The sequence below is a fragment of the Haemorhous mexicanus genome, chromosome 1 (assembly GCF_027477595.1).
Source record: "Haemorhous mexicanus isolate bHaeMex1 chromosome 1, bHaeMex1.pri, whole genome shotgun sequence".
In the NCBI taxonomy this organism is placed as follows: Eukaryota; Metazoa; Chordata; class Aves; order Passeriformes; family Fringillidae; genus Haemorhous; species Haemorhous mexicanus.
The window spans coordinates 40,889,669-40,900,560 of NC_082341.1; the positions used below are offsets into that span (position 1 = coordinate 40,889,669).

Here is a 10,892-nt window from a genome sequence, read left to right on the forward strand (position 1 = left end):
AAAGATTTCTGTCTGAAAGTGTAGTTAATGAGGCAGTATAAATTACCCCAAGTTGGTATTTGTGATTGTGCAAAACCTCCATGCAGATACAGAGTAGGCAGAACCTGGAAATGGAAGAAGAGGGATAAGAAGGAGGTGGGTAGAAGCACTGTTCAATGTCTCCATTCTTCTGCTCCCTTTGTTTACTTCCCACAGAATACTTTGGAAAGTTCAAACTTCATAAACTGACAGCTGTATTTAGAACTTCTAAAGAGTCCCTTCATCTTCAGAAAAATCTCTTCAAACACAACTTCTCTTTGCTACAATAAAAATCTTCACAAAGTGAAGGTTTCATATTGACAGGATACTCACTGGGACTGATAAATGTTGGACAGATTCTAGGAAGAAGCACAAATCCAGTCTTTCATTAATACATGTATATTGAACACCAGCATCACTTTGAAAATAGAATTATACATGTTTTATCTTGGGGAAGAAAGTAGAGAAATAGCCAGACAAGAAATACAATAGATATGTCAGTCAATGCATCATGGCTCTGTACTTCCAGGCATCAGATATGAGCTGGTATAGAAAAGATTAGAGTTACAACAATTTGTCAATTGCTTTACTTCATTTTTGACCTCTGGAAGTGAAAGATGCATTTGTTTGTCTACCATATGAGTATCAAATGCTTTCAGATTTATGTGGTTTTGACCACAATAAAAGAGAAGACTATTTATTGTCATGTCTATATCTGTCTGTACATATTGCAAAAACAATCAATCACAAGCTACCCAATTGGAGACACAGACTATGTATGCTTATCCTTTCTAGCTGCCAGTCTCTCTAGCACCTATAAATAAATGATTGCAAAATACTTACAGCACATAAAAGGCAAAGAGAGAAATATGTCTGTACCATCCTGTTGACTTGTTTTAATGAGTGTGTTCTGTAGCATTCGGATCTGTTGATTTCTGTGTCTCAGTTTCCTTTCTCTTGCATCTCAAAGAAAAAGGACTTAGGTCTAGAAGCCCTCATAAGGTAGCTGTGAGCTGCAGATTCTGGCATTTTTCCAGCATAGGAGAAAACTACATTGCAATTCTTTATTGAAATGGATGCTGTGTTTCTTGTTCATGTGGTGAATTCCCTGAAAATGAGATCCCTCATCTTTCCTTGTCAGCTACAGCCTTTTTGCAGCGATGAATATGCTTGTAATGGCACTGGCATTTATATTCAGAGGACTTTCTTTCTTTTTTAATCAGACAGGCAGATCCACCACAGATTTTTTTTATTGTCCTTATTTCAGTATTTTTTTTAGACTGAAATTGGGCCTGTATTTATATCTGCCAGTTGCAGGCAGAAATGCAGTGTGGGAAGCTGTAGAAACAAACCAAAATATACACAATCTCTGTCTTCAAAAATTAACTTCTGACAAAATATTCCAATAACCGTTAATATAAACCAAGTGAATTTGTTTTATAATTAAAATATTATTTTATTACTCTGCTTTCCAATGGGTACATTTATCAATAAGAGACATCATGCCAGATATAAAACAGTGATTGTCAACGTGAGATATAAGAAAGTAATTAACAGGACTGGACAATGACTTTGTCAGATATAGGTAAAGGAACAGGCAGACTATATAAAATTATTTCATTGGAGCTGATCAAGCAGGAGAAAAGTTATAATGGTATATTTCCTTACATTTATTTTCTTTGCAACAATCATGAAATTGCAGGCAACGGAGGAGAGAAAATGTACTAAGAATGAACTGGGTGGTATAAGGACTCTGTACTCTCTTTGTAAGTAAAAATAAACCATGAAACTTGGAATTTAAGTTCCACTTTCTAATCAGCATACGTGTTCTTTTATTTAATATGCTGAATGCTGTACTTGAGGATCCCACCCACAGAGTTCAGAAATGGTAACTTCATGGCAAAAACCTGGCTACATATTGTGTAGACAAAAAAAGCCCTTGATTCTGAGCAGAGGAATCTACTTTATGAGGAAATTGCCTTAATTATTTTAGACCCTACTCCCTTTTTTCCTTGTAAATATTTAATTTTGCACATAAAATCATGAAGACTATGAAGTGGGGATCAATGGATATCCTTGCCCCCAAAAAGTATATTCTCTTACCTCCAAGCAAAACTCTGCTGGACAACATACTCTGATTTTAAACGTGGAAAGCCTTTTGCAGGCAAACTCAATGCCAGGTTAGATTAAAGGGCGAGTGCTGTGTTGTTGATATTGGACTTTCACACGTGTGGCGGCCACTCGACCCATAGGGACAGTAAAATCTCAGGGGGTGAGCTTCCAACTTGAGTAGTCCTACCAGAAATTATGCATAGAAAACCTGAAGTCAATAGTTAATTGTTGCATTCCACATAAATCTGTTCTTAACTTTCAAAATATTAATTTTCAGGTGTCATGCAATGAAAAAGCCCCTTGGCAAATTTAATATTTAAAATTATAGTTCTGTGTTTACACTCCCAGACAAACAGTTCTGTGGCAAATGTTAGGTCATCAACACTCTTCAAATTTAACTCCTAATTTTAAAATTTATTTTAAACTATGCAAGGCAAATGCATTAATATTTACAAAAGGAAAGGTGCTGGACTTTCTTGTGTTGAACTTTGGTCAGGAAAGGATTTTTTCCATGTAAGCTTTAAAGACTCTGGGAAAAGCAACAGCTGACCCTTACAGATAGCCCTAGACAGAGAATAGATTTTTTATGTCGGTTCTGGGTCTCTCTTAAAGATCTCATACAGTCCTTTTCAAATAAGCTAGATGTGACATATCTTTAAGTAACATGAAACATCAAAAACACAGAATGAGAGGTATCTTCTGTAGGAAAAAGATTGATCATTTTCCTTATTCTCTGTGCTAAATTTAGGAAGATATTACACTACATGATAAAAAAATATATTTTTCTAATTAATAGTGCTTTGAAGGTTTATGCTAAGTTAGCCTTAACTGGCTCATTAAGCAGACTGCTCCACAGTGTAATTGTTCTTGCCATCAGAAAATGTGTTGTTTCTAGCAAATTGGTTGTATTCTTTTATTATAATTTTATCTTTCATTTTATTAGTAATACCCAAAATAAGTAGTGGCACTTATTATTGTGAAAATATTCACCCTCTTACTGAATTACCTGTGAAAGATTTGCACAGTGTTAAGCCATGTATTCATCTCATTTCAGTGCAGTTAGACTGCCTATTAATGCCTAGCATTCAAAGAGTAAATTCATCTGCTTAGGATGTGTTAATGTCCCCAAAGTAAGAGTTCCCTATTTTTGCCTGACTATTTTCAGGTTAGTGGCGGTATCATATTTAAACAGCTGCAAAGTTAGTTTAGCTTGGATAACTTTTAAAGGGAATTGGGTGAAAAAAAAAGGAGAGGAAGCTATTTCAAAGTTATTTTGACTTAATGACCACTTTAATTGAATTGTTTTTACAGACAATAAACAGGACTGAAGAATGTCGGTCTGAAATCTTTGCCTTGAATGGAGAAACTTCACTGAACAAGAAGTTGGCTTCCAGTTTGCACAGGCGTCAAATGAATGCTTTTTTTTTTTTTCTACCTTTCCCAACGAAAACAAAACAGTGTTTTTATGTGCTGTGCAAATGGTTCCGTCATGTAGTCTGACAATTTTATTTTTGCTTTTTTTTTTTTTTTTCAACTAAAGGAAAAACCCAGAGGAAAAATGCTGGGTTGACATTTCATCTGGACGAACATTTGAATTCAGAATTTACCTGGAGGTGTAGCTAGATTTTTTTTTTTTTTTAAACAGAAAAACTGATGATGTCAAGAGGGAGCAAGTTGCGATGAAAACCAATTGTCTTCCTCAAAAATTAAGCTACTCTTTTTCTCTCATTTTCTTTTTCTTCTTGTTTTAATCTAGAGTATTTTTTGGTTTTTTTGTTTTTTGTTTTTTTTTTAAAGAAATGTTTAGGTAAGGTTTATCTTGAATCTTAATTGCCTTAATTTTAAGGACGTCAAAGGCTCTCAAGGCAAGCTGTCAACGTCTTGTTAGAAAACCCGAGAATGAATTGAAACTGCTCACACCGGTGCTGGTGCAGAAGTTTAATAGACTGAGTTTTTGGGGTGAACAAAAAATAAACTGTACAGTTTAAAAGAAAATGATTTTCTTCTTTTGAAGAAAAGTTGATGATAAAAGGAACTGTGGCAACTGAAAGGATTGGAAAAATGCTGGGACTTTTATGAACTTTGTCTTAAGTGTTGACAGAAAAAAAAATCTAGAAGGCTAAAGCATTTTACAGTAAAGTTATTGAATTGAGAAAAAAACTTGCTGCATTATAGAGAATGCAGGGTTTTTTTCTTGCAGAATGCAGATTTTTTTATTTACAAAGCGTGATCGCTAGCAAAAGCATTAGTGCTTTTTATCTGCAGTCTTTTTTATGAGCTTTAAGAAGTTTTTAGTCCGCTTTGCTTGTCACATTGCAAAAACCTAGCTTAAGAGCATTAAAAAAACTTAAGTAGATAGGAGCTTATGGTCAAAAAAAGTGCAAAAAAAGCAATAGATAGAAGAAATTGTTGACAATTTCTGTAGTCTTTCCTAGTTGTGAACAAATGCAGCCTATGGATGGCCTATTTTATACCAAAGATGAAGTGACACCCTAACGCAGTCCAGAAGATAGAGGGTTTTTTTTTTTTTTTAATCTTTATTTGACCTACATGGCCGGACCAGTTCTTACTTTCTTGTTTGTTTAAACTATCTTCCACTGGTGTTTTGCATACTGCATATGTTTATAGTGGAAATTTCAGAATAGTTGGTATCAGAAGCTGTCCAGGTTTTTGATGATATGCTTTGGAGAACATTCCAAAGCAAGGGGGATTGGGCTACCAACTACTCTGTTCAGGCAGGCTTCAATTTTGGGGAGTTTTTCTCTTTAATTACCTGATCTTTGGTATTTCTACTGAAACAACAGTCTTCCTTCTGAATTCTAACATACCAGTTCATTTCTTCACCTCAGTCTTTGTCATCGTCCAGCATGCATAGCCACCTTAATTGTGCATTTATTTCTCAGTGTTGCATTTGAGTTGCCAGGTAGATATAAGAGAAAGCAAACTTGATATTTGTTCTCATTTTAGCTTTCCCATACAAGCAAAAATTTTGAAAATTTTGTCCTATTGTCATGCAGGCAGGAAGTTAAAAATTGTTCTTCTCTGCTATGATTTCTGTTGTCTTAATATGTTGGCTGACAATCACTAATTAGTATGATCAGGCAAAAAAAAAATTAAATTTAATCCACCAAAACCTATTTTAGGAATGACAGTTGTTTTCTATACAGAAATCTTGATTATGGCCCTTGCTTCTTCCAAACAGACAAATGAAAAAGGTGAGAAGGAAGTCAAAAGATGATTTTTTTCCTTAAGGAGGCAGAAGTGAAGCAGCATTTCCATATATACATATATACACACATATCTATGTGTAAATATTAAACCAAACATTTTTAAACTTTCCTCCGTCCAGAAGAGAGGGGAAGGCTCATCACATTTACTGTGGTGGATTAGAGACAGGGTATCCATTAAAAATAAGGAAAATTAAAACATATGTATTGGATCAATCTGATTCAGCTGCCCAATCTTAAAAAGAGGTCTGTGTTTCCCTAACCTGACTTTTTGGGGAAAAGAACACAATTATTTTTTTAAATTGATGAAGCAAGATCGTATTTTTTAACATAATGGGAGGGGGGAGGGGGTTTCCCAAGTAAATGCTGCTAGGTATGCAACATAGAAAAGAGAGAAATGGGAGTTCACGTGGTTCTTCACCATAGGAAGAGGGCCTGATTTTCAGAAGTGATAAAACTTCTGCTTCCTCCGAAGTAGTTGTTGGTATTCGACGCTTCTGAAAACCAGATGATGCCAAAGTAAAAGAACAACATCATCCACAACATGTTTTTAATTCAAAACCCCAAACCTCTCTTTCTTTTTCATGTGCTGTCTCATTACTTGTTGCTTTTTGAGAGGGGCACTTGAATTTTGTCCTTGGATAAAGGTTCCCTCTTTCTTTAGAGGGCATATGAGGGAAAAAATCAATCTAGCCTTATTTTCTTCCTTTCTACACATACTCTCTTTCTGTCTCTCTCTGAATTATTTGTACAAATGGAGATAACCCCAGGCACAAGTCAGTTAAATATGAAATAAAGACATTTATTTCTGTGTTAGTTCTAATGTGACACACAAAAAGTCTCATTTACTATCAACAATGAGGCTACAAGGTAGCTACCATGTGGCTGATGAATATGCTGAGGTACCTTCTTGTTTCTATTCAGAACTCTGCTGCTTTATTTATACATTCAGAAACATTTTTCTTATTTTTTTCAGCAAAGTTAAACAATCTCAGTGTTTTTTATTAAGCCAGGCAGGCAACATGATATCACAGTGCCTGTCACTTTAAAGTGTTTCAAGTGCATTCTGTATTAGAGTTGTTCCCTTTCTTTTCCATGCTATAATGTTCAATGGTGTTTGAAATCAAAAGAAAAAAAGCAAAGAAGTAGAGGAAGAAGAAGAGGAAAGAAAATGGACCCCTTAAATACAATTCATCATCTTACTGATCCCAAAAAAACAGTGAACTGGTACTTGAAATCTATGAATTGTAAACACTGTGAGCCTTGATTATAAACAGTCATAGATCATAAGGTAAGAAAAAAAGCTTATTTGGAACTTACAAAATGCTCAGAAAGTCGTAACTCATTTCTAAAAGTGAACAGTGAAATAGCAGCACACTTGCTGCATGGGTGTTGTCACTTGGTGGCCTCTGAAATCTTAAACTGGTTTTCTTTATGTTTGTTCTGGCTACTATGGTTTTTTGAAGGTTTATAGTTATGCTCTGTTTAGTTTCTGGTTTCCTTTTTTTTTTTTTTTTTTTTTTTTGAAGACCTGAATTTGTAAAGTCAATATCTTTGTCTGTCTTGCCAAATTAGCTTTAAATATCAGGAGAGTTCCTGAAAGATTGCAGAAGCAACTCTAGATGTCTAAGGCAATGGTGCCTGGCCCAGAGGTCTAGAAGTAATATCAAATCCATAAACTGAACTGCGTACATACTTTCCATCACACCTGAATTCTTGTAAATAATCAAATCTGAATGTTCAGGTTTGGTAATTTTTTTTTTAACCTTAAAAGATAAATACAAAAGGGGTGTCAGAAAACTATGAATTATGGCTAGAAAATTCTGAATACCTGGGCTTGTCACTTAACATTGAGGGAAAAAATAAAAGACACAGTGGAACTGAAGAGAGTGTTATATTTGCAGGTGCTGACCCGAGTGTAGATCAGGGCACTGAAAAAATTTCACTGTTCCCGCTGAGATTGCAGTGGGACTCTTCTTCCTATCTGGCTCTACTGCTGGTTTTGTAAGCACTTTTCACCTGTGACAGTCAGGCCTCAAGTTGTGAATGTCCTCTTTTTGCCTTCTGGTGAAACAGACTCTTGAAATGTCCTTAGCCTGTGCTTACTTGTGTAGTTCTGTTTACCAAGAGACTGCCTTGGTTGTGTTGGTTGAGAAATCCACCGTAATGCAGAGCGAGGCATATCTGAGAGCAGTTGCATCACATTGTATCATCTTCTGCTATGGATGCATGCCCAAACGTGGAAGATAAAGGCTGGCCATTAGAGAAGTGAGGGCTTAAACTTTCAATGGGCAATTGGACTGTAGCATTCGAATGGATTTTTACTCGAGTAAAAATCAAATGAAGGGTATTATTTATGTATGTATGTGTACCAAAACTCAGCAAATTTGAGGAAGCCTGCATTGTAATAAAGTTTATTTTTAATATGTCATAGTATTTGGATCTATATTATGTTGTTTATGGTACTGAAGATTGAGACTGATCCTAAGTGTTTAAAGAATTGCCATGCTTCATGGTTTTAAGCTTGATGGTGCTCCTCGTGCCACTTCATTTTAATGCTGAGGTTGACATGAGCAAAACAGGTTTAGGCAGACTCACTTAACTCCACCTATAGCAAGAGTCATGCTAAAGAGTGATAATGTGCTTAAAGTAATGAATCAATCCATTTTTAGTGATGAGACCAAATGTGGTAGTTGAAGATAGTAATGTTTGATACACACGTGGTCAACATTTCCTTTCAAAACTTTATTTAACATGAAATTGGTCTGGATATAAAAGAAGTGCCCTAGGGTAGGGATTTTCCTGGTCTTTCTCGGTAGCCCACGTGATCCAAGAAAACAGTCACGGTGTGATGGAAATGCAAAACAGAAAACAACAAAACTGCTGACATTTGGTGCATTGGTCTTTTCTGTTTGATGACAATTGACTCTAGTAACGAGGATTCCTTTCATTTCTAATACCCACACCCACAGTCATGCACGCACACTTGCTCAGAAGGAGGGCTGAGTGAGCAGCAGACTTCTCCTCCCCTTCAGTGGAGCAGATTTCTAGAATCTCAGCAAGCAGCAAAGATGCAGAGTAAGGAGAGTTATTTTCCTCTCAAAAAGAGCACCAACTTTTTCTATCTTGCTCCTGTCACCCAAATAGGCTAGAGCTCTGTATGTACTCCAGAGATTTATTCACCTTTGTGCCTCAAAGCAGGCAGAAGAGACCCTTTCTTCTCCCCTTTATTAACATGCTCTTTGTTAAAATTGAACAAAAATTATGAGAGTAAAGCTGTAAAAGAAATGAATCCCAGCACTGGTTCAGGTTCCCATGATAAGAAAAAATTCTTGTGTTTATTGAAGTTTTTCAGTTCAACTGTTAATTCCCCAACAGTGACAGCTGAGTTCTTTCACCTTAGTAAAAATGTGTAATGAAGTGGAAAATGTCAGCCCTTGACAGGTTCACAAATCCATTTTTCCTTGTAGGTCCAAAGCCTGCAAGGTGTAAGCACCTTCCAAGATCTGGATCTGTTGTCCTTAAAAGAGTACCTGCCCAACATTAATTTTCTGCCTTTAAGTGTCTTTCTCTTGGATAATAATTTTATGAATTTGGTGAAATTTACAGTCAGTTATATTTTTAAAGCCCAAAAATACAGCCTAAAGAAGAGAACATGATGTTTATGTAATTGAAGTATTATTAAATATGATGTATTCCAGAGTGGAAGAAAATTCTACTATCTTTTTGAGGCAAAACAATTTTATGTAAAACCAGGAAGTGTACAGAATTCATTTAGGAATTTTTAATTGTTTTCCTTTTTAAAGGAGAATGAATAGATTCTATCTGTAAGAAAAATCAAAGCAGCTTTGAAAGCAGATGAACTTCCTATCAAGAAAACATGCATCACAAAAATGGGTCAGAGGTTCTTTACAGCCCTTACAGACTTCACTGCAGCCAAAATGTAGAATACAGAACCTCTGTGATACATTTAAATTATGAATCTTATTTATATGGGCATCTGTGTGCTGATGTCTCAGAATGTCTCTGAAAGATCTGTACTGCTATGATTTTTTTTTATGTTTTCCATTTGTAACACAGTCCTAAATAGCTGCCATTTTCCCACTCCTGGGGCTTTCTGTAGATCAGTGGATGTTAGGTTTAAACTTCTGTTTTCTTTGATGAAGCTTTCAATAAAAAAATAAAGAAAGAAAAGAGCTGGGTGACTCTGTGTTCTTGTGGCACCTTTCTCGAGAGGCTTCCCAAGGCTGTGACTCTTGCGGCTGAGCACAGAGGGAGCAGAAAGGCTCTGCAGCAAAGTCTGCCTCCTCTGCATCTTCACCAAATGGAAGGGAGGAATCAGAGAGACAGGACAGCTCTGCTGCCCTGCCAGCAGCACAGCCACCCACGTGCTAGGAGGTGATATCCAGGAGGAAGTGTTTCTCACACCAGGACTGCATGTACACTGCTGCTGGGTTTCTGCTGTCCAGGCTCTCAGCTGTGCACCTGCTAGGAGAACATTGCCTCTGCTTCTGAGGTTTATTGTAAAGAGTGACTTCAGGGCAAAAGTTGCCACATGGAAGACAGAAAATCTTTATTTGTGGAATAAGTACAGCCTAAGCAGTGGTAGAGTGAGCCATACTTCATCTTGAAAGGAAAGTGGAAAGTAAATTGTCTCCTCAGCCATATCTCACAGGGAACAAGGTATTGGGTGCATTCCCCGTGGCTGCTTCACTCAGCTGCTCTCTTGTTGCCATGAGCATTTCTTCCCACCAGGCAGTTTCTGTGCCAAAGGTGAGGATGGGGTGGAAGGGTCCAGCTCCAGTCTCCTCCTCAGCTAAACAAAGTGGCTTTGTTCACAGGCTGGGAATCACTAAATGTTCCTTTTTACCTGCCTGTCTCCTTCAGCTTTATACATGTTTTGTGGGATCACCTGCATGCTTTCTTTTCACTTTGTTTTGCCCAATGAAATACACATCAATGAGCTTCTAATTCCCTTCAGCTTAATCAGGAAAGAACAAAGAAATCCTTAGAGGAATCAGATGAGGAAGCAGGTGAGAGGGGTTTTTTCAAGTGCACCTGTACTGAAATGTGCATTACTGCTGGCCATGATGATGGTGAGAAAAGGAGGAAGGCAGGAGGCTGAAGCTGCAGCCTGCCTGGAACTCTGAGTGGTGGCTGAGGAGGCTGGGGAGATCAGCAGAAAGTGAGACGCTGTGTTCCACTAACACAGATGGTGCAAAGGTGGTTTATAGCTGATGTCCTGGGGTCAAGTTCATCTTTGTCCCTGCCAAGACTGCTCCAATTGCAATATCATACCACTTCAAGCTCTACTAAAATGAAATTGCTAACAACTGTGGCATTAGTGTTTTTGGTTTTATTGTCTGTCAGTTGGCTCTCTGTGTGCATATGGAACCAGTTTAAGGGGAGTTTGCATCATCAGCTTCCACAGAAGTTCAGGTAAGAAGGCTTTATCTTCTCATCCTCCTGGCTCCACTGTCAGTGTCCCAAAAAAAAAAGGTTAATTGGCAAGTTATATCATTGTATGTGTCTTAG

At 37.0% G+C, this 10,892-nt stretch overlaps 1 protein-coding gene across 4 annotated transcripts in view; it reads left to right on the plus strand.

Moving 5' to 3' along the window:
* Nucleotides 1–9,551, plus strand: part of RBMS3 (RNA binding motif single stranded interacting protein 3) — a 703,797-nt gene extending 694,246 nt beyond the window's left edge. For 3 of the 4 annotated variants that reach the window (XM_059846669.1, XM_059846687.1, XM_059846709.1), the window contains 2 exons: nt 1,721–1,784; nt 3,442–9,551. In XM_059846669.1, coding sequence (XP_059702652.1) covers nt 1,721–1,766 — 46 coding nt within the window. In that variant the 3' untranslated portion in view covers nt 1,767–1,784; nt 3,442–9,551. The remainder of the gene's footprint in view (nt 1–1,720; nt 1,785–3,441) is intronic. The other variant, XM_059846678.1, reaches the window with a different exon arrangement.
* The last annotated feature ends 1,341 nt before the right edge of the window (nt 9,552–10,892 follow it).